General features: G+C 34.0%; 1 protein-coding gene across 6 annotated transcripts in view; it reads left to right on the top strand.

Annotated features, from left to right (window-relative positions):
• The window catches only part of LOC130647114 (coiled-coil domain-containing protein 87-like), a 38,647-nt gene extending 14,787 nt beyond the window's left edge, over positions 1 to 23,860 (top strand). For 3 of the 6 annotated variants that reach the window (XM_057452857.1, XM_057452866.1, XM_057452898.1), the window contains 21 exons: positions 10 to 52; positions 3,741 to 3,786; positions 3,877 to 3,943; positions 4,077 to 4,114; positions 5,543 to 5,623; positions 7,566 to 7,616; positions 7,865 to 7,974; positions 8,720 to 8,777; positions 9,048 to 9,149; positions 9,621 to 9,737; positions 10,425 to 10,591; positions 10,935 to 10,974; positions 11,166 to 11,330; positions 11,532 to 11,632; positions 18,855 to 18,970; positions 19,501 to 19,553; positions 20,005 to 20,133; positions 20,755 to 20,869; positions 20,951 to 21,012; positions 21,224 to 21,304; positions 22,917 to 23,860. In XM_057452857.1, the coding sequence (XP_057308840.1) occupies positions 10 to 52; positions 3,741 to 3,786; positions 3,877 to 3,943; positions 4,077 to 4,114; positions 5,543 to 5,623; positions 7,566 to 7,616; positions 7,865 to 7,974; positions 8,720 to 8,777; positions 9,048 to 9,149; positions 9,621 to 9,737; positions 10,425 to 10,591; positions 10,935 to 10,974; positions 11,166 to 11,330; positions 11,532 to 11,632; positions 18,855 to 18,970; positions 19,501 to 19,553; positions 20,005 to 20,133; positions 20,755 to 20,869; positions 20,951 to 21,012; positions 21,224 to 21,304; positions 22,917 to 23,054 (1,880 nt within the window). In that variant the 3' untranslated portion in view covers positions 23,055 to 23,860. The remainder of the gene's footprint in view (positions 1 to 9; positions 53 to 3,740; positions 3,787 to 3,876; positions 3,944 to 4,076; positions 4,115 to 5,542; positions 5,624 to 7,565; positions 7,617 to 7,864; positions 7,975 to 8,719; positions 8,778 to 9,047; positions 9,150 to 9,620; positions 9,738 to 10,424; positions 10,592 to 10,934; positions 10,975 to 11,165; positions 11,331 to 11,531; positions 11,633 to 18,854; positions 18,971 to 19,500; positions 19,554 to 20,004; positions 20,134 to 20,754; positions 20,870 to 20,950; positions 21,013 to 21,223; positions 21,305 to 22,916) is intronic. The other 3 variants (XM_057452874.1, XM_057452881.1, XM_057452891.1) reach the window with 3 other exon arrangements.
• Positions 23,861 to 24,457: the final 597 nt, after the last annotated feature.

Here is a 24,457-nt window from a genome sequence, read left to right on the forward strand (position 1 = left end):
ATTTTTCAGCTAATTCGAGCAATTTGGTAGAGAAGACAGAATTAATTGAAAGGTATGTATTAGTTTTCAGTGTTCAGTGGTGTTTGTAATTCAGTATTTTACTAATCATTTTCATGGTGCATTTTAATATACGAATGAAAAGACCTTGCAGGCTAAAAGATTTCAGATTCTTGTTCGTGTGTAATTTTGTTCCCTATACCTATAGGGTGATTTTCACGAAGCGAATTGAACGGCGAATTCGACGGCGAATTGTATCTGAGCATGCGCAGTTTTGTTTATTTTGATTTTGCATCAAAATATTCGCTTCGCTGAAAAGTAAAAACAGTTCCTACTTATTCGTGGCTAAAGGTTTCGCTGCTAGTTTTTGACCAATCAGAACGCGGTTAACTAATGTAAACAATGACTTTGGCGCCTAATTTATTTTGTCGTGAAAATTAAAAAGCGAATTCGCTGTCGATTTCGCCGTTCAATTCGCTTCGTGAAAACCCCCCTTAAGGTCGCTAGTAGCCTGTTACAGAACTTCTACAGTGTTGTTCCGCTATTTGAAATAAATAGGTATTATCCCGTGGTATTATCTTAAACTTGCAAAACGTTTCATGTAGTACAAATGTCCAAAACGTGAAAATTAATACTTTAATAATACAGCACTACAGTTAACATTCAAGAAACGAAGACGTTTTAGCATATCTATTTATTAAATATCATTGCTTGTGGTGTAGCGATATTTTTAAAATGTTTTATTATACCTGTGACATGACTAAAATCTTTACCAAGTTTGAGAAATCTAAGATTTGACCATAAAGTTGGATCCTACAAGTTTAAAAACAAAAAAAGAAATAGAAGTAGTCGAAAGAAATAGGTTAAGACTACGGTCATCGGTTTAAAATTAACAATAGGGACTAAATCAAAATGCGATTCCGTGGTATTAATTTTTAGACTAGGGTGAACACAGCAAAGTCTAAAATCATGATTAGTAGCATTGCAGCTAAGTGTGACCTTGTAGTTGGAAAGTGGCCTAGTGGAGTTTGCAGGAAAGGGGTTGGTACTAACTCAATTTTTTGTCTGACTTGCAAGCATTGGGTACATAAGAAATGCAGTAGTATTGGGGGAAGGTTAAGGGCTGACATTCAGTTTGTATTCAAGCGTTGCAAAGGTGAGATTATAGAGAATGAAGTATTTCCAACTTCAATTATGTACAACAGTGGCTCGTTAGAGATAGTTGAGAACTTCTGTTACTTAGGTGATATGTTGGGCATTGAAGGCGGTGTTGCAAGAAGTGTTACTTGCAGGATAGGTTCTGCTTGGAAAAAGTTCAGAGAATTACTTACTTTGTTGACTAGCAGAGCCTTCTCAATTGAGTTAAAAGGTAGGTTGTATGAGGCCTGTCTAAGAAGTGTTATGTTGTACGGTAGTGAGACATGGGCAGTGAGGCTGGAAGATCTTGACCGTTTAGAAAGGAATGATATGAGAATGGTTAGGTGGATGTGTAACACCAGTCAGAGACGAAAGAGTTCAGATGAGCTAAGAAGCAGGCTAAGTATTCGTAGAATTAAAGATGTTATCCAGATAAGAAGATTGAATTGGCTGGGACACTTGAAAAGAATGGAGGGGCATAATTGGGTAAGAAAGTGTAGAGACTTGATAGTTCCTGGGACAAAGCCCAGAGGCAGACCGAGAAAGACTTGACAGGAGGTTATAAGGACAGACTTGATACAGAGGAAGTTGAGTTTAGATCTAAAACAGTCTAGCTCAGATTGGAAGAGGTTCATTAATATACCCCGTCCAACCCATGCTGGCATGAAAACGGACAATAAGCCGAAAATGATTATGATGATGATGACTAGCAAGGGAACCCAGGGTCGAAACGCCGGGTTAAGCCACAAGTAACTGTGTTACCTGGCGTTGAACGCCTGAAAGAGCGATTAATAAGAAGTGTAAACTGTGCCACACATTTAGGTGAAGCGCTTTACTATAGTATGTCATAAATTGAGTGAGGCGCAAAACATTATGGTGTTTCCGGTGGAATATATTTTGAAAAAAATAGGCGCACAACATTATGATCCTTCCAGTGTAATATATTTTTAAAAAAATAACTTTGCACAACTTTAGCTAAAATAAAAACACAGTTTACAACTCATTGCTCCCCTGTTATAGCAAAAACAATTGGCCAACCTTTTTTATTTTTCAGAGAACGTTCCTGCTAAAAGTTCAAACATACTGTGGGCTGAGGGATTAGTACAGGCAAACAATGACACATATCCATATAGGCATAATACCCTTTTCTTGAAAAAAAACTTTATCGTAACTTCGGATAAACAGAAACTCAGGAAACAGCCATCATTAACATTGGACTGAGCGGTTAATACAGGTAAACTGTGTCGTCAATGCGTTTTGGTGTAATACCCTTTTCAAAAAAACTTTATTGCAACTCCAATTTAAATAAGAACACAGGAAACATCCTGTCGTTGCCTTTTCCAGCTAAAAAAATCACTCAGCAATTCTATTTTGTGGAGTAAGCTTTCATGACACTAATAAAAGGTTTCGCTACCTACAAACTGCATTTAGCATAAGAAATATTGATTAAGAATTTTGTTGTAGCTAGCCAAACTGCATTTGGCTACTTTTACTCTTCAGGCAGAAGTAGCTAGGGCTAGCTAGAAGAGAGCCACAACCCCAACATAAAAATAAATAATAATATACCAAACTTTAAAAGAATAAATAAGGCTAGCTACAGCTAGCTGGCTTCAGCAGGATGCTGCCTTGAAATTGTTTTGTTTCATATTAAAACATTAAGTCACTTCACACTTTGTCTGCATATTGTTGCATTTCTATTTGATCAATTTTTTGTTTGTTTTTATCGTTTTTACTGTTTTTACTGCTTTTTTTTATTTTTATTCTCAGACAGGACGGACATTGATAGCAGTTTTTTTGTATTTATGTATATATTTGCAAATTACTGAAGTCCTTATCCTGTATAAATATTTTTAAATAAATAAATAAATAAATAAAACATGGCTAGTAAACGTGATATTTTCATCTTAATATGTGAAAACATAGACACAATGAAGAGAATATCTTAAACGTTGATAGAACTGAAATTTAAACAGTTAAATAATTATACTGACCGAACCAAATATTCCTCTTTCTTCAAAAAAATTTTGATTCACAGCTTGGTGAAGAAGGCGAGTATAACAAATATGGCGTCCTTGAACTCGGTCTCTCGAAAGAAACGACTCGTACCTTAACCCCTAGAGCTCGTTAAAAACATAACTGAAACGAAAATTTGAAGAGGTATCTAGCATAGCTCATCAAATAATATTAAATTAACAGTCTATAACAATATTGTGATTAAATTCGTAACGCAGTCTTTACTTTTTGCCAATATCACGAATATCAAGATACGCACACAGCCGGCGTATCGCTAGGTCGCGGGGTCAGGTTGGACTTTAACGTTGTGACGTTCCGTCAATCGGTTAAAATGAAGGAGAAGGAGAAGAAGAAGAAGAAGAAAACGACCGCTCATTTAAATAAGATTTCTGATACATCCGAAATCTTAAATAGGAAATAATCGACATTCTGTGTTTGAATTTATAATATTTTTTTTATTTGTCACAACAATGTTCATTAAGTATAACGTGAACAATCAGGTTCATATTTGAATGAAAGCCCTGACAAATAATTCTGAAAGAATTTAAATAAAAATACTTCACTTGATACTACATGTATTTTTTCTTTCTAAGGGATATCAGTGTGGATGACAGTAAAGATAGTGTTGCAGTCATCCAGGTGAAAATCTAAATTGGCACCTGCAGTGCACATTATTTGAATTGTGTGAATGCTAGTAGCACACTTATTTTTTTGTGTTTACTTTTTTAGCGATCTGGCTCTATGCCTACTCTAACAGGTCAGTCAGAGCTTGGCGAAGAATTTAAATTAGTCCATGGTAATGTTTTTTTTCTACTTTTTTGTTCTTATCCATCTTTCTAAGCCCTTAGTTTAAAATTTAACGCAATTTGGTTGAACGGCGATGTGTCAACTGATCTTGACCACTATTGAATCTACGAAAATATTTTTAGGAGAAGTTACAAAAATGCGCAAAATTAGTGTGAATCAAGTAAGTCTATTATTAGCGATGTTTAACGTTTTTGTTGTTTATAAACATAGTTGTTATATGATGTTGGCACATATTATTCCATGTTAAATGTGTTTTGTAATTAATGGTAAAAAGTAATATTAAGAGCAATGAAAATGACTTGATGTTTTTGCTGGGGAATGTTACTCTCAGTAACAACCACAATCAATATAATACCCGTATATGTCTGTCCGTCTGTCACGCAAAATAGTACCGCAAGTAGCGAGATGTAAGCAACGGTCTACAAAGAAAGGGCGAACTCGTGGATTTTTCCACGGGCCATCGACTAGTTCCCAATATTTATACAGGATGAAGCCATTTCAGTTTTGGAAGCACTGTTATTAATGTGGGTCCTGTGTTTTGAATGTATACATTAGGTATACACCGGCTGGCCTACCCAATTTCCCTAACATGGCATGGGTTGACCTGTAGCTGTGGTAAAGACACTTGCTAAACATGCCGGTGTTGTGGACTGAACCACGGACCTCGTGACCGAAGCGAACACCATAACCACAAGGCCACGTGCTGATATGTTATTATTTAGATACATCAAAAATGGCAACATAGTGTAAGCTTTGAATACGAAACATTATTATCAGCTCCAAAGTTTTAAATAATATTTTTTGCATACTTTTTTTTTTAAAACAGAAAGTCTGTAGTTTATATTTAAGACAGCTAATTTAGAAGTTCGTGGTCACAAGTAATTGCATTATGTTATTATTGCAATTTAAACTTTTCGGAGTGGAGTTATGACTTAAGATCTTATGTTATTTGGTTAAATCTAAAATCTTGAAACGTGCTGCTTACATCAGTGTGACCATTTTTTATGAAATTTAGGACGTTGTAAGCAGAGATGTAGATTATTTCATTGTGCAGGTGAGCTAGAGAATGCAACCAGCAAATTTTAAACTACACGTGTTTGGACTACACGTGTGCAAAAGTTGCGACTTTGCAGCCAGGTGGCAGCAGAGCATTGAAGAAAACTGCCTTAACCTAAAAAATTTGTCTAGAATGTAGAACAGGCTATTCCCAATACCCTCCAAACAAAAATGGTAGACACAAGAAGGCTAAGAAAGAAACCTTTTTTCAAACGTTTTTTTAATCACAAGCAACTACACACTTTCTGTCTCAAAAAAAAGAGTATGCAAAAAACATTATTTTAAAACTTTTGGAGCTGATAATATGTTTCGTATGCAAAGTTTACACTATATTGCCCTTTTTTGAATTTCTAACCCTCGCTATGTTACTATTTTGGCATTGTTTAGTGGGGAATCCCCACTGCTAACTTCAGCCTGCTAACACATCTGTCAATATATATCAACACATTTCGTCTTTGATAATATTTTAATTATCTTTTAATAATGTTATTTATTAGAAAAGTTTTAATTTGAACATATCTTATCATTGTAGTTGGTAGGGCAAAATACACCAAATACAAACAGTGATAGAATAAAGGATGATTTGACAAAACTTCTGAAGACAAGGTCAGAGGTAAATACATAATTCAGCAACTCAGCTTATAGCATTTTCATTTTTGAACTTTTTACTTACAGCCTAATTTTGTGAGGCAGGTTGATTCGGTGTTGGTTCAGTGGGCAGGTCAACCCGCCCACTGAGCGAACACAAAACCTTTTGTATTATATTGAAAAATTCAACCAAGGGCATGATGTTACTGGATTGAAATAAAATGCAGGTATTTTTTTATAAAAATGGCACATCCAAGGTGTTAATGCTAAAATTGTGAATAACTTTTTTTTTGCGTGGTTAGTGCCTATTTTTGAATAACCAAATTTCTAAAAGAAATATTAACATATTTTTCTTTCGTTTTGCCTGGCAATGCGCACACTTTTGCCTTTTAAACCCAACATTGGCTCCACGAAGTGATACTATATGAACTGGGTCAATCAATCTAATCAACCTATCCTGGGCTGGGTTGAGAAAAAGAGCCAGCTTGATTAGTTTCCTTCATAGAATGATTGCGGAAAGCCACAAACGGGTCACCTTATATAATCAACGGTTCTTAATACAAATCCAAACCAACAAAACTTCAGACAAAATATGAAAAACAACGGCGTGCAAGGTGTAAAATCTAGTTAGTAGAAAGTTACAACATTGACAGTCACAACCCAGACAGTTACGACAGCAATAATAATAATGTCAGAAATAACACATCTCAAATATGTATACATCTTATTATGTGATTATGTTGAAAACCTTCAATATTTTAATCTGAAATGTCGAAAAGAAAGTCTTGCAACAGTAGGCACAGATCTATGAAATAAGTTCTTTATGCATTTTAAACATTGTCTTTTCCCTAAATGCTTATACAACAATACAACTTTAACATTATCAAAAAGCCAAACTTAAATAAACACAAAACACCAAAAAACAAAAAGTTAAACTTTGAAAAATCATTTATTCGGTTGCATACCATCCTCTCCCGCAAAAATATGCACAAAATGTAAAAATTAACCAGTTAACAAAATTTTTTTGTCTAATGATCCGTACTGACTTTACCAAACATTTTAAACTGAATTGTCGAAAAAGCAATGAGCAAGGATTAAATTTCAAATCAACAAAAATCATTATTTTGAAAACATTGTATATTTATATGGTCCTTTCTCACAAAAGTTTACAATAAATGTAGAACACAAAGGTTTATGAGGAGCAAATCAAAATATGAACAAAAATCAGTTCAATTGGCATGTTCTATAATGTCTTCACCCATAAAATCTTCCACAAAATTGATATGAAACCCATCAAATTCAACTCAGAAAAAGCAGTCATTTAAGTGCATACAAAAGTACAACTTGGAAAGTGTAGAATATCAAATTATTATTTTTAGTATATATACTTGCAACAGTTAAACAGTTTCAGTCTGAACATTCAGTAATTTTTTATCATCACCAAATATTTATTCCCGTAATTACAATAATAAAAAAACAGATGGTTGCTGTAATGCCAGGCAAGGCCTCCTGTTTCGAGCTAAAAAATATTGCGCTTAGCAGGGTTAAAACTATTGCAAACCTGTAATTGATGATGCCGGTGAATTTCAATACAGAATGGTTAAGTAAATCAATCTTGTGATTCGATGTAAACTTTATGTAATCTAACATTATAAATGTTATTTTTGTATCTAGAATAAAAATTTACTTAACAGATTATTTAAAAATCTTTTTAACCTAACTTTATCAGTTTGCCAATTAGAATCTTTATAGTAAAATTTACCTTTTTGTAAATCCGACCTAATAATTTAATGACCATGCAATATGTACTAAGTAAATGATAAATGGAGTTATGTTGTATGTAACCTTGTATTTTGTGATTGATCCTATTCCTTCCATCGACTTCCACAAACACCATTATTGTCATTATTTTTCATATGTATCATTTACTCAGTTTATTTCTCAACATGTTTTCTTGTTCATTTTAGAATGACGATGGTGGAAGAGTATATGATGATGACTTTTCATCGCTGCTGGAAGTAAGTTGTGTATAAGGAATGCCAAGAACCAAGATGAAATTAAAATCTATATTTTCTCTAATGTTTAATAGAAAAAATTGATATTGTACCCTGGAAAATCAACTTGCGTAAGAAAGACTCCAAATGACCTGTTGAATTATACATATTTGTAAATATTCCAATGAGACTTAGACTTAGATTTATTTCTATACTGATGTTTCGATTTTATCGTTAGTCGTATTTGGAGCATTTTTTTTTTTAAATCTTAGGTATCAGAGAGGAGAAGAAAAAAAGAGCAACGAGTTGATAAACTGGAGAAAAAAGTTGAAAATAGTAGTGCTGATTGTGAAGATAAAAATGAACTTTTTCCACTTAACTCGTAAGTTGTTATGTTTTTTGTGAATAACATTCTTTTTCCAGTGAGCTGGTTATTATGTCTTAATATGTTTTTGTTTAATGTGACGTTAAGATGTAAAAAACAAAAAGAGAGACAACTATGCTTCCTTTCATTGCACTATGCACGATGTTTGCAAAAATATTTTGTTCGTATTGTATTTGAAATTACCTCTTCAAATGGCAGTACCTTGTACAAAAAGCTGCATCGTGTACTTAAAGTTTATGTACATGGGTTGTGATACGTAAACATTCTTACGAGTTTAATTTTTTAAAAAAAACATCATTTTTTCAAAATTTATGAATAACATTAATCTAAAATACAGTACTTATTAGCATGATGTTATTTTAGAGAAACAGTATTCAGAACACATCATTTGTCATTGTTCTTGTTACTTTTCTCTTGTCCTGTAATATCACAGTTTGCTTCTTATTTTCTCGCACACGCATTTGAGATTTAACATTTTGGTTTAAAACACAAATACTCAGTTCAGAAACAGATGTGTCTAGAGTCCACTTTCTTTTCATAGAACTTAAATTATCAATTTAGTTTCTTTTCAATTCAAAAACCAATAAAAAATTTAATAGATACGGGGTTTCTTCCATCTTGGCTTTTTCTATCCTTCTGACATCATTTCCATACAACACAATAGATTGCGTGTAAAGGGAAATATTTAAGGCTGATTTCAACATATTGGCCAGCATTTTAACGTTAACTTTTGTGTCTTTAGAGATTGTAATTCTTGTGATGATCAAACAAGCGTTCTAAATGTTAAAATACCAAACTATGTAAGTATGTTTTCTGTGTTTATTTCTTGATTCAGGTGTGTTATTATGTTTTGTATTGCAATTGTTGGAGTACTCTTTTTTTCTTTTTTCTTGTTTTTCTTGCCTTTGCGAAAAATCTTAAAATTTTTTTCAATATTCAAAAATCAGTCTGTCAAAGCATCTAAATGCAAATCACTAGCATAAATTGTAAAGCGGAGGGAACTTATCTCTGGACTGCTCTGAGCTTTGAAAAAATGTGAAACTACCATATCTTTTTTCTGCTCTGTGTAGGGTATTGCAAGAATATGTGATGTAGCTGTATCGGATTGCATTAATGAAACCAAACTGATATTGCAAAAATATGCTGTATTATACAACGAGTTTCTAGATGAGGTTGGTTATACTTTTGTAGCTTACTTATATTGCCTGAAACGATATCATTATGATGGACTAATGGCTAGTTTTAGAATGACAAAAGCAGGGGTAAAACACAAACTGTTCTAACTTTTTGAAAATATAAAAGGATGTAATAAACAATTGTATGTCAAGTAACTGAAATATTACCTTTGCATTCCATCTTGTTCTAAAAACCTTTTTTTAATATTAAAGTAATAAATCATCAGCTATACGAGATTATAAGTTATTGATTAAATTATTCTCATTATGGCATTTTTTTATCATACTTTCATGCACCACATACTATACCTTTAGTCTTATTAGTACGATTCTGCAAAATATTGAAAACACCTTGGAAACTCCTGGATTTTGTTTTAAAAGGAAATGGACACCCTATTTGAGATGAAATTCATAAAACTCCGGCAAAACATTAGGCAAAGACTTACCATGCCCTATTTACCCTTTCAGATCAATAAAGAGATGGCAAAATCTTTGGATAAGCACTTATTTGCTGACGAAGAAGTAAAAGATGTTTATGATGAATTGTCAAAAACAATGAATAAAGATCATCTTTGCTTCGATAAGGTATTTACTTGACCCAGAATAACACTTTATTACAAAAAAAGAAACAGAAAACAGTAACGGAATCCAACGTACTGACGTAAACATATGAATTATATTTACTTGCCTACACAAACGTTGACAGCTTTTTTATCATAATGCCAAACACAGAATACAATGAATATTAATATAAACTTTTGTTATCCTTGTTACAGACTGATAACCTTGTGGTAGAGCGTTCGCTTTCAGTGCGGGAGGTCTTGTGTTCAAACCCCGGCCGAGTCATGCCAGAGACTATAAAAGTGTGAATCTGTCCTTTCTGCTTAACGTTCAGCACGAGTATAGGATTGATATCTTAGGCGGTTGTCTAGTTGAGCGATTGCTGTGCTTCCACGGCTTTCGTAGCTCAAATGGGAGCTTTAAATGCGCTAGGACCCCCTTCGCAGGACCCTCGTTGATAGCAGTACCAATAGGAACTGAAGAGGCTATCCTGGGTAAATAATAGTAGTAATAATAATAATAATAATAATAATAATAATAGGTGCTTTAAATTGCTTTACCACTTTACAGACATTTCTGCAGAAAAAAGCTATCAGGCTCATTGTTAGTCACCTTGCGTAAATATAGAGTAACTGGTGGATTAAGATTCCCAGATCCTTAGCATACCCTTGCTTTTTTTAAAAATGTAAATGGAATGGATTTTATCGTTAGGATGCCTTTGTGGAGCCGTGTCCGCTAAATCTTTCAAGAGATTCTGTATCGTTTGTTTCTGCTATGTTGCAAGGTAAACAGCAGTCACGAGTTGCCAATGAAGATTTAAGATGTGATGCCGAACCGCCATGGGTTAATCATGTTTCTGCTGTTGATTGGAGGAACGAGTAAGTTCTGCTTTTCTTATTGGTAAGATTTTTTTTAACACAACAATTACAGAAGAGTAGGGTCGGATGGCGTTCCTTATTGAGCAGTTGCCGAACTTAACGAAACGGGAGCTATATCTTACAGCTTGGTTAACCTTCATGTTTAAGGAGACCGACTATGGTCGTAGCAACATGTTCAACAAAGATGAAATGATCACCAGTCCAAACAATGATCAAACTTGTTTATTCTACTTTATCTTGTTTGACCAACCATTTCAAAGAAAGATTAAATAATCAAACCAAAAAATTTAAAATTATAGAAAGCAACAGTGCTAATCCGTCATTTTTATATTGAAATTTATAGACCAAGATTTGCTGGAATTGGTCGTGAAGATATTTTAAAGGTTAGTGTAAATTTTCCGAAATTTTAAAAAATGTTCACAAATTTTCATGAATTAAAATACTGCTACAACTATGAGCACCCTAAGTCCAATATGAATGGCAATGAAACAACTAGTGATTTAAAAACTGCAGCTTTGCAAGAATAGTAGAAGTGATTGAAGAAACCCATGCTAAACTATGTGTTATTCTTTAGATGGACTTAAGACGGAGGAGTCTTGCCAACCCAAATAAAAGTGCATTTTTCAATGGAAAAGATACATCATCTATTAACAAGCTTTTCAAGGAATATAATGCATGGCTGGCATGGTACAAAAGTACCTTAAACACAGACGATTACAGAAAGTTTCTTTCATTAAAGGTGTGTAAGTTTAAAACTAAGATTTTAAGGTGTATTTTTCTGCGCCACCACTTGCCTTTTTAAGGAATTCATTTACAGGTTTATAAAACATTAAATAATCATAATAATATTTTAAACAATAATATAATATCAAATTATTACCAAATGGACTTGCCAAAACTTGTGCTTAATCAGCCTGAAAAAAGTTTTAATTATTTTCAGGAAAATGATTTCCTATCGCAAATTTATCACCTGTATGATTCGGAGGATGAAGAATTAGAAGAAGAAAAAGCAAAGATATCTGTACAGATGAAAATATTGCAGTGGGTTATTATAAGCATTTATACATGTTCTTCTAACAACTCTGTGATAGGATTATATATTCAGTGGCAGCTTGCAAAGTCACTCCAAATGGCATGTTCACAAACCTTGTCGGTCCATACGAAGGAAAGAAACATATGTAGGAATGCTTGCGAATGCTTGCGAATTCTAGATTTTTACAACAAATGCCAAACCATTGTTATTTCCTGGCTGGTTAATGGTGATACTACCTATCCTCTGCGCATTCACTTGCAGGCACTCTTCAAAGGCAACCAAATTACACTTGACCAAAGATTGTATAACAAGGCTATGAGCAGAGTCTCAGTAGGGTGGGTGTTTGGGGACATTGTAAACTTTTTTGCATTTCTCGATTTCAAGAAGAACCTAAAGATAGGGCTTGCGCTATAGCTAAAATGTATATATGTATGAGCATTACTGAGAAATGCTGATACATGTTTCTACCGATATATAACATCAAATTGCTTCCGTGTATCTTCCCTTTTCACTGTTTTTTTCTTGTACATAACGGTTCTACTTTGAGAATTTCTCTCATCAACTAGTTATCAAGTTCTGTGATCCATAGCATAGGTGTTCTAAAAAATGGACTTTATCAGATACTTTCTGACATTTGTGGTGGGGCTAGGGAAAAAATTACTTTTGCTGATCTATATCCAGAACTGTATCATCAGGAACTCAAATCATGTCCACGTTACTCAACAAATGTTGGAGATAAGCAATACTAAAAGGAGGATTTTCACAAAAGCGTGACCACAAAAGAAGCAAATAATCTCATTATTGTGAACAGAACTACATAACCACAGAAGAGAACAAGTGCAGCTGCATACATACAAGGTCGTCAGGTAGACGGGCCTACATCAGAATTGTTATGTGTAAGGCTTAGTGTTGCGTGCCCTTAACGCGTGTAAGGTGATTTGAGTTAAAGGATATTCGACTTATGAAAACTTTCATTATAAGTGTACCTATTTTATTCAGTTTTAATTACCATATTGTTCCGTTTTTGTCTTTGAGTTTTGTTCATTATTGTTTTTACGAGCCCTGTTTAATAGTCAGTGTATTTTTTCCACAGAATTCATAAGTTGGTATGTATGTACTTACCTGTAAACTCATGCGTGTAAGATTTGAGTGAGGGTCACTGGCACGGTACTAGTTTACCTGTAAACCCATGCGTGTGTGATTAGAGTGTAGAGTAAGGGTCATTGGCACGGTATTAACTTACCTGTAAACCCAAGCAAGTCTGTAATTAGAGTGAGGGTCACTGGCATGGTATTAACTTATCTGTAAAAACGTGAGTGTGTGTGATTAGAGTGAGGGTCACTGGCGCGGTATTGATTTACCCGTAAACCTATGCATGTGTGATTAGAGTAAGGGTCAATGGCATGGTATTGACTTACCTGTAAACACATGTGTGTGTGTGATTAGAGTGAGGGTCACTGTGGCGGTATTAACGTACCTGTAAACCCATGCAAGTCTGTGATTAGAGTGAGGGTCACTAGCGTGGTAATAATTTACCTGTATGGGTCACTGGCACGGTGTTAACTTATCTGTAAATATGTGAATGTGTGTGATTAGAGTGAGGGTCACTGGCGCGGTATTAAATTACCCATAAACCCATGCAAGTCTATAATTAGAGTGAGGGTCGCTGGCGCGGTATTAACTTACCTCTCAAAACGTGCGTGTGTGATTAGAGTGAGGGTCACTGTGGCGGTATTAACTTACCTGTAAACCCATGCAAGTCTGTGATTAGAGTGAGGGTCACTGGCACAGTATTAACTTACCTGTAAACCCATGTGTTTGTGATAAGAGTAAGGGTCACTGGCACGGTATTAGCTTACCTGTAAACCCATGTGTGCTTGCTGAATACGAACCATCTTCATTAGTAGCTGTGCGGGTTGCTATAGATAGGTATTTATTTATTTATTTAAAAATATTTATACAGGATAAGGACTTTAGTAATTTGCAAATATATACATAAATACAAAAAAACTGCTATCAATGTCCGTCCTGTCTGAGAATAAAAATGGAAAAAAGCAGTAAAAACAGTAAAAACGATAAAAACAAACAAAAAATTGATCAACTAGAAATACAACAGTATGCATACAAGGTGTGAAGTGACTTCATGTGGGAGCTAAATAAGACATAGGCATAGTTCAAAACATTAATCCCACTTAGCTAAACTTGAAGCAGACTGGACGGCACAGTGACTAAGATAGCAGCTGAGAGTGCACATCGCCTAATAGCTGGTATCGTCTATTAAGAGAAGTACTTATGTATGGTACTTATTTATTTATTTTTTTTTTTTTTTATTACCATTTGTTTAAAGCCGATAAAATCAGATGCAAGAAATTAGAATAGCAAAGTTGCTAATTAAAATTGACTATATCATTGTGCTAAATCACTTTTTTACGAAAACGTAGATGTACAATAAAGGACCACAAATAATTCCTTTTATAGTAGAAATAATACTATAAAACTATATATTTTCTGAAACCTTCACAATTAAAATGGCATATTTCTACAATAACGACAAAAAAAAAGCTGAAAAAAAGCAAAATGGTAGCAAAAGCTGTGAATTTTTTAAAAAAAATCCCATTTTTAGCAAGTATCAGTAAAATACAATGAAATAAGCAGTTAAATCATACTAAAATATGAAATACAATACCTCAGCTTACTTCTGCAAAAAAAACTTTTAGTAAAACTCATTTGGTTACTTTTCTATGGACAAAGATCGAGAACGCAAAAAAGAGAACGCAAAAAACAAAGAAACAATTGGTAAAAAACTCTTATATCTTAGATATACCTAAACCAGAGGATTAAAATCGTTTTTTGTCATAAGATTATAATGTATATCAAATATTAAATGTTAATTCCTAGTAATGCTTTTCGTGTAAAAGTTTCGAAAGCAAAGTTTGCACAAATGCGTTTCACATTTTTGACAATAGTCAAATGTTATTGTGTCCTTTCTTTTTCCAGTTACAGGGATAATCTGATAAGTACATACGGTGCTTTTCCTTCGAAGTATCTGACCATTGCATTGACAACGAAAAACAAATGAAAACATCCAGGTGGTATATCCCCTTCACTGGTTGGTCATTTTAGTGCAGAGAATTCTAAAAAATTGAGCAATACTGCTGGGTTTTAGTATGTTGCATCAACATTCTTCCACTTTTTCTTTGCCTCGTTGTTTTTTTTTTGTTTACCTTCTGAGTTTTTTTTTACAAGGCCAATTTTTTGTTTTTTCGTAACGGTTTTTTGACTTTGAAAGAGCTTGAGGTAGGAACATCAGCAGTAAGGACACGACCAGGAACAGAAGCAGCAGCCGAAAGAGTATCATCATCATTATTATTATCATAGTCACTTTCACATACTGAAAAATACACATTTTTTTTTTGCTCACTTTTTTATGTGCTATGCAACTAAATAAGGCCTTCTGTTTATATTCAGCACTGTTGACATGTTATATTGTGCAATCAAACAAATGATATGGTATTTTTACTACTCACATTGCCAATCAGGAGAGGAGACTTAGCTATCTCTATCACATATGGGTCAGGAAGAAAACATAAACAACAGGTTCATCTGGAAAATCTAGCTTTGCCCCATCTCAGTCTTCCACTGAACTCGCATCACTTGTGTCATTATCATATTAACCATTGGTTTCGTCATCAGAAGCAAGAACTGTAGCTAAAACCTGCTCAGCTGTCAACCCTACTTGTTTGCTAGCAGCAATTTTTAATCTGGTAGCATCTGTGAATATTTACAAAATGTTGAGATATCAGGACGCTATTTTATTGATAATTACCAATCAAAGGTTTGATATATCACTTCGTAGATACTTCAAGACGGTATTTATAAATTTACAGCAAAAAAGGACCAGCGGTTCGCCCACAATAACGCCTTTGTGAGGGGGTTCATATATTACCTCCCTGGCCACCAAAGGGTTAAAAAGTGGAGGCCCCAATTTAGAAAGTTGTGGAACACCTGATAAGATCTTTTCCCAGAATCTAAAAGACCTATTTATCTTAACCCTTTGTTTTCTATCACAAGGTACGATCAAATAAACTTAAGAGATAGCATAGAAAAGTCATAAGCGTGTAACTTTGCAATTAACAGTTCATGATTCGTACAATCAAATGCCTTTGACAAGTCCATAAGAATTGCTCCAACACAGTGGCCTTTGTCTAAAAACGTTTGTCCTTTTATTTATCAATCATATCAAGGAGAACATGTTGAGACTATAAGCTTTACGAAAACCAGGTAGCTTCGGAGATAATTTAACAAAGATGAAATAGCTTATTTGATTAAAAATTGAACGTTCAAAAATTTTATAAATATGTGGTAGATTGCTGATTGGTCGATAATTTTTCTTCTCAGTTTTAGAGTCGCATTTGTGAATGGGCGTAACATCAGCATCATTTCGACGCAAGAATTCGATTTATATTAAGGTCCTTTCAAAGTATTCATTCATGATATTCGCCGTTTCTAATTCATCTGTTACAATCCATTCATTTTCTACCAAATTAATAATTCGATCTTTCCTTCCTTTCTCTAAGAAAATATGCTTGACATTTTTCCAAAATGGCCGCTTGTCTTTTATGTTATTGATGTTTAATTTATGGTAATAATTGGCTTTGTGTAGCAGGCTCACGCCTTTATTTTGTTGATATTTATAGTATAAAGTTGCGGAAATAGTGCCTGTAGATAAACGAGTTATTGCGTTTCTTTTCGTCCAGCAACCCGTTTGTTCAAAAAAACAAATTATCAACGTTTGGAAATTGTAAAAATTAGCTCGCCTTAACGTTATGCAATTAAAGTAAAAGTATTCTAACTCAAAATGAAATGAAACAGAACGGAAGAAAAACGATAGGTGTAGACTGCCAGAACAACGAGAATGATCGGCTTGCCAAAACGGCCGTCATCAGGAGCAGGTACCGTTTCTTCCCTGTTTCTGTGAAACATGTTTCACCTGCCTGACAGGGAAGTATCCGGTCAAACTCCTTGCATTCGCAAAAGACCCCTGTCGTTTTCCTTAGAAAATATGAAGTGTGTAATAGAACGAAAGTGACAATGAGCGCTCGCGAGTTGCTTGTGTGCGAATATTTAAATACTCACCTAAAATTTAGGACGAAAATAATTTCGTGAGTAAAACTATGTCGTTGACAACTTGGGAAGCGGAAATACCTAACCCTGAATTCCTGTAATGTTTTTGGTGTTGTCAGTGAATAATTGTCGGACGCAAAAGGAAGCATAAAAAAGGCGGTAATTTTCGATCCTAATTCTTTAATCGAATTTCAGGAAATGTCGAATATTTTCCAAAACAAAAAGTAGTGTCCAAAGCTTTTATTTTCAGTTTTAACAACTGCACCGTTTATTTTACCAACACTGAAAGTACTTAATAAAAACAATTCTGTCTGATGCTCCACTAAAAACGTTTACGCATCATTTCATCGAGTAATTCAACACAATAACATTAAAAAAAATTATTTGTAAGTTTGGTAGTTGCTCCTCCACTGTTCAGAATGTGTTCTCTACATTAATAGACCAATCTTTGGAACTACACTCAGCCAATGTGTCAAAATTTTAAATATTAAAGCTAACCTTAAACTTGTGAAAATAACAGTTTAAATAGAAGAACTCGAAAAATAAGCCATATTCGCTAAGTTCGTTGGTTAGTTTTCCAACCCAGTCAGTTGGCAAACAACGCGGAATATCTTCTGAAAATAATATGGTTTTTTCCACAATGCTTTTCTGGGAAGTCCAAGTTCGAATTTCTTCATCGCAGGTTTTAATTCTGTGTCCTCATTGACAACCATATTATTTGTTATATGTCTTGTATTTATCAATTAACAAATTCACTTCGTTTAATCGTATGCGAGAAACGGTCTTGCGTGTGAGTTTGGAAACTGACCGGAAAATTTTTAGTTTTGGCTTTGTAGAATGTTGGTAGGTGAACTGATGTTGCGGTTAACGTTACATGGCTATTTCCTGTTAAAAACTTTTTGATCGCATGCGAATGTGCAGCGCAAATCTGTTTCTCATCTTCACAGATACTCACCTAGAGCAGCGCAACCAGCTTTTTTTAACTTATTACTATCTTAAATTGTAATTATATATTTTAGTTTTTTTACATTGACGGCTTGAAGAAAGTTCTTTTAGTTTCTCTTTTAATGTATCTTGAATATCCATGTTGAATTCAATTTGTTTTTTATTTGATTTAAAGTTGAAGTACTGTTTGATTGCAGTCTGGATTTCTTGGTTTTTGACTAACGTAGTCAGTTATTTCCCTCTTCATAGAATTAAGTATCTTCTCAAAAAACGCTTTTATAAGGTCGAACTATAAACTTGAGGCATCTCTTCCTCATTACTTCTTTTAACATTCACCTTTTGACGTTAATAGGAACTTGAATAAATATTAATTCCTTAGCCATTTCAGTTTATAACTTAGTGTAACAAGCTATCCACGTGAATGATGGTTTCGTTTTGAAACCGCCCATTTAAGCCTCAGGTGTATTCTACGGAACAGGTTCAAAACCTACTTTTGCGTATTACAATTTACGTTGCCGTAACTCAAAACATATTCCTCTCTCCGTGGAATCTTATTAGTTTATGTTCTCATCGTGTGCAAGCTTGTTCATTCTACGATCCGTAACAAAATTTTCCATTTATCACACAGGACAATACGATAGAGCTTCGGTTCGAAATAAAATCTATAAACCTATCTAACTACTCTGAGCTGATTGTTTTAACCTATACTACAAGTATTTATACTTACTTGACTTAACAAAGCCGAAATAGAGGTGATTCCATGACTTTTAGTTTATAGTCGCAATGGTTAAATGGCAAAGGCGATATCCAGTATTCGCTCGTGGAGATTTTGCAAAATAAAATACAAAATTGATCTCCTGTTAATTCTTTTGATTCTGAAGATAGTTGATTGGTGGCAGCTTGGAACTTAAATTTTTTTTTTTTACGCTGCTTCTCTGCAACACATCCAAAAAAGTTCGTTCAGGTCAACTTTCTTTCAAGAAACGCAGTCTTTCGAGAAAGATTACAACAAGAAATCATGCTGATGCGTGTTACTAAAACCTTCAACCTTCGCTCTGTGCAAAGTCTTGCTGTGACCTTGTAAAGGCTTCCGTGGGTGAATTGATATATTCATTGTTCATTGTTCCTGACTATGTCTTAAACCTTTTTCTTATTTCTTAGAGAGCGCACAAAACAAAAGAAAGAGCTACGAGCGGTTAAAACAAAATACGAAGAAGGGTTTTGGAATGTGCAAACTGTACTACTAGGTGGTCTTGGAAAGGATCCAAGTGTAAACGGTATCCATTGGCTTGTTTGCTTGACTTCGTCCGTTCGTTCGTCTTTGTTCGTTCGTCTTTGTTTGTTTGTCTTTGTTTGTTTGTGTTTGTTTGTCTTTGTTTGTTTTTTCGCTTTTGTTTTTCGTCTTTGTTTGTTTGTTTGTATTTGTTCGTTTGTTTGTTTGTTTTTTCGTCTTTGTTTGTTTGTGTTTGTTTGTTTGTTTGTGTTTGTTTGTCTGTTTGTTTTTTCGTCTTCGTTTGTTTGTCTTTGTTTGTTTGTCTTTGTTTGTTTGTCTTTGTTCGTTTGTTTGTTTTTTCGTTTTTGTTTGTTTGTCTTTGTTTGTTTGTTTGTCTTTGTCTGTTTGTTTGTTTGTTTGTTTTTTTGTGATGTTATTCTCGTATGTTTCTGCGTTGCATAATGAACTTAGAAGATTACTTAATGTTACGCGATTTTTTTTATGTTTTTATAGTACCTCTACATTTGTGTGTTGACTCAACTCTTGTTGACTCGACTCAGCTCTTGTTATTATTTTTATTTTTTATGCTTTCAGTAGTTGACATAGTACATGACGATTCTGAAACAAGAAAAAACGAGAAAAATCTGGTATTGTCTTTTTCTAATATTTTTAATTCATTACAACATTTTCCCCGAGAGATTACAAAGCAAACGGTTAAAATGTTATTCTTAGCTAGCTTAGCATTTAGTATGGTGGTGCATTAAAAGTAGTTTTAATCCATAAAAACTAGAAATTCTGTCGTATTTTATTAGGGATGTGTGATTGAACTTGTTTATATTAAATGTAAAAAAGATACATAGCTTACTAAAAAAAGTGTTTATTTGGTTAACTTAGGTATCAATAATTAAGCAAGCGTTGTTTCCTTTGTACAGGATGTCAGCAGTACGAATATAAAAAATGTCGTTAGTTTGCGTAAATAAACATAGGCAATGCAGAATAGTTTTGATGCGCAGTCGGTTTGGAATTTCCCAAATGGTCAGGAACTTTTCTCACAAATTCTATTTTTTTCTTTGTTTTCAGCTTTTGTTTATCGTTTAGACATCGTCGTACATCCTTCTTCAAGAAAGGTTGGAGCATATATGGACAGCACTAAAGATGTCAGAGGAAAAGAGATTGGATATGGCGATGAAATATAAGTCTTTAGAGGCTATCGATACCCTCTCTGAGGTAGGTAGGATTCAAGTCAGTTTCTGCAAGAACATAATAAGTTGTGAAGTGCTAGTTTCTTTAAAAATGAGTTTAATTTGGAGGTATAAATTTTTGATCAATACTGATTAAGTAACCGGCCATGTTTTGTGATCAAGTACATTCTATATTGGTTGACACAACAAATATAAAGTATGATTTGAACACTGAAAAAAAATTCTAAAAAAACCTTTAGGGAACCAAGCAGCTTAGAACGTGAGAATTTGCGGATTTTAATATCGCCGATGATATATTCCTGTAAAGTTTTAAAAAATATTTTTGTCGTATCCTACGCACAGTTCATTATAAAACGCAACATTTTGTGTGTCTAACGCAGATCAACGAGTTTAAAATCTTACCTGTTTCGAAGGTAAGACGATCATTAATAACGTCATTTTCATGAAAGCTAACCAACTTATTCGGGCTCGAACAGTTTATATTTGCAATACGAAGTAAAAAGAACTGGCATTTAACAGTTGACGTTGGCCATTTTTAAAAAAACGCAATAATGGCGGGCGTGTAGAGTGGGCGTTAAGTTAAGAAGGGCGTATAAATAGCCTGCGAGGTATTTGCTATTTATTATTCTACTCAATTTTATTCCAGAGTTTGAAACATTGGGAAGATGTGACGTCATTGATCGTTGAACGCGAGGGTTACATGGCGAAGCTTGAACATTTTGAGAGGACTGCTTCCGATCCAAACAGATTCTTCGAAAAAGGTAAAACTGTTTTTGTGGAGACCATTTTTATTAAACAATGTATATTTTATTTCACTGAAACGTTTTTATGTTTGTATTTAGGATTTAACGGGTCTTCACTTGCTCGAATAAATGAAGCTAAAACAAGAGGAAAGCTTAATAAGGTTTGTTAAAGCATTGATTTTGGTACAATGTTCCAAAGCATGGATTTTGATGCAATGTTTCAAAGCGTGGATCCTCGTGTTATTTTTACATGTTCCTATTACTCTTTTCTTCATTATAACATCTTGGAAGTATTGTCAACCATTTATATTAAGCACCTTGTTACTGTTCTTGTTGTCGACTGCAGTGCATCAATGTTCCGTTATTTTCTAGCGTATCAAAACAATAGACGAGACTTTGACGAACTTGCTTCGTTACATTAAGAAGCATTTTAACGATGACGTCACTTACCATGTACGTATGGTTGTTATTTTTGGTCGCTTTCCAAGGTTTGCCGAACGTGTAAATTTAACAGGTTTCAAAAATAAAGTGAATAACTTAACGGTACACCACTAAGTCAGTGGTACACCACTAAGTCAGTGGTACACCACTAAGTCATTCAACCTCTTAGTCTAACATGCAAAATTAAAGAGCAACGTTTATCGGTGGTGGTAGCTAGACTTTGTTGCGCTTATCTTAATGTAGGTGCAAACCGAGCAACATGTTGGCCAGCATTTCGACCAACACTCGCTGAACAACATGTTGGCTGAACAACATGTTGGCCAGCTTGTTGATCCGGGTTGCTTTAGGCACAAACATGTTAAGGAAGAAAAATAGTTAAAAAATTGGCCAATATTTATTAAATTTCTAACAAAAGTTGGCCAACATTGTCGTCAAAAAATGGCTAAAACCACATGTTATGCGGTTTGCTTTGGGCACCAGCATGTTCGCCAACTTTTTTGACCACCATTTGAGATTTCGAACGCACAATTCGAATGTTTTAAGAATTCAAACGTCAAGATTGAATGTTTAATAGCGTTTCGAATGTTTTTATTTTAAACTTTACGAAAGAGCGTGACTTGTCAAAACAATCAGTAAATAAATGAACATGTATAGTCAGCTTTAGCTTTAGGCAATGTCGTCTTAGAATAATGTAAAAAAGTGAGGATTCTTATTAGTTTGAATAAAATTTGATGAATGAGATGTAGTGTACTTTATCATCCTAAATAATCAAATAAAGCAGAATGACTAACACTGCCGGAAACTCCTGAATATGAAATTCAATCCTGAAATGATAAATTTTAAGAGTTAAAAAAATGACTGCTGGAAAATATTTTCTTGTTTGTTTTTTTTATTTTATTTTATCGGTATGGGAATTGTTGACGTTTTTTTTTTTTTTTTTTTTTTTTTTGTCTCATTGAAATTTCTCTTTTTGTGGAATCAGACAGGTCTGGAGATAGGATTGCAATATTCCTGGAATTTATTGTATGTGTGCAGTATTTGACTGTTTAGTAAAGCGATTTGAAAAGCGCCGCGACAGTAAAAGTTAAGTACCATGCGAAACAGTCCTTTCGTAAAGGCACACCGGCAACATTTCGGTACATTAAAAATTTAATAAATATTGGCTAACTATTTTTTGGCTATTTTTTCTTCCCCAACATATTGGTGCCTAAAGCAACCCGGGCCAACTTGCTAGGCAACATGCTGGTCAGCGGGTGTTGGTCAAAATGTTGGTAACATGTTACCCGGTTTGCGCCCGCCTTAAACATGCGCGAGTCATTAACGGGAAAGCAGCTTGCAACTTTAGCTCAAACGTTCGAATCACAAGTAATGTTTTTAGACATAAACATGCTATTTTTAAAAACATACTTGGCAATGTGAAGGTTATCAGTATTATAAAAATGATAGAATGAAACATGAAAATATAAAAGTATGTATGCCTTTACAGGATGAAGGTGTTGCTAAAATGATACAGTTTCCTATCAAATAATATTCGAATGCGCCACCCATTAGAACCAGCAGTGTATAAAGATTTCTTGTTGCTAATGTTGACTTTAAAGGGACATTTTTTGTGTGTATTTGTTAGGGACGGAATTATTTGGAGAAGATGCAATCAGATCGCGTGGAAATGTTATATTGGTTGCAACAAGAGCGAAGAAAAACTTTAATGAATACCACTGGACAGCTTGCTGTGTCTTGTGGTGAAGAAACCACTGTTTCATAGACGAAACATGGGGATTTTCACCGAAGAATATGTTCTAATTGTAAAGTCTTTATAAGCAGGGCTTTTGTAATTAGGGTGACTAGAAAGGGATTTCTGTTATTTCTATACCGAAAGTCTACTAAGCAAGTTCATATCGAGTTTTTATGTCTCAGTCCCATCTAATTTTACAGCTTAGTTTAAATATGATAAACAAACTTTACATGTTATGGCTAAATTATTTAATAATGCTACGCAGTCTGAAGGGGAATCTCTTGCCACATTATTTTATCAGACACATTCATCGAAAAAAAAGAATTACCTGCGATGTGCATGCCTGTATTCATAGATTGTGTAATAATAATAAAATAATAATAAAAATTATGTTCCTGTTTGCTAAAGAAGTTAAAAAAAAAATACGAAACCTTATCAAATGAGCAGGCTTCAAAAAATACACCTTTTTTTAAATAAGAATACTGAAATTCTAATCAGGCTGGTCATTACTCTTATTGTTCGAAACAACAGAACTATTGTTTTTAACCTGAAATCCCAGCCTGATATTCTTATAAAGCAATCGATTTATGTTTTGGAGTGGAAATCTCTGTTTAGTCAACCGATAAATTGACATTGTACATATATATATATATATATATATATATAAAGATGGTGTACATTTTTAATATTTTTAATATATTTCTTTTAGTTTATATGTTGTACTGTTCATATTCTGTTTGGTGAGCTCTTATGGAATGGCATGTTATATATTTTCATGTTGATATATGGCTGGCATAAGGAAATACAGCAATGATTAAACTATTATTTTTCATAAACACGTTTTCTTTATCAGCCCAACATCCACAGAATGAATGTTCAATTACACTTCTTGGAATGTTAACTTTTTTAGTTACAATTTTTCATCGTCAGAGAGTTGATTTTACTTCCTATCGAAACTCTTGCTAAATTTAACTTTAGTTGTTTTAATTTCCTTTTTTGCTAATAAAAACACCTGCAAGCGAGAGGTACTAGGGACAAGGTTGTACGTACTATAATTAAACGCTGTTATATCTATTTTGTGCAAAAATAGGAAGTAAATATTTGTCTGTACTGGCTGTGACGTCACAAGCTGGCGATGCATTTTACCACGAGTTTAATACGATGACCGTCGTGGTTTTTACGTATTAAAAGTCGCTTTTAATATTTTTAATACAATTATGTTAACCCTATTCAGCCCTTCGGGTGAAAGTGAAAATTTCCTGATAAACTACGACCAAATCTTTGCCGAAGGTTAACCGAATACCTCTTAATCTCCCAGCGGCTATTTCTTATGTCTTTATACAAAACTGAAAAAGTTTTGGAAAAATCTCGACTGTGTTATTCCCAAATTTAAAAAGAGAAAAACAAAATGATTTTTTTGAAAACATGGAAAC

The sequence above is a fragment of the Hydractinia symbiolongicarpus genome, chromosome 1 (genome assembly GCF_029227915.1).
Source record: "Hydractinia symbiolongicarpus strain clone_291-10 chromosome 1, HSymV2.1, whole genome shotgun sequence".
NCBI lineage: Eukaryota > Metazoa > Cnidaria > Hydrozoa > Anthoathecata > Hydractiniidae > Hydractinia > Hydractinia symbiolongicarpus.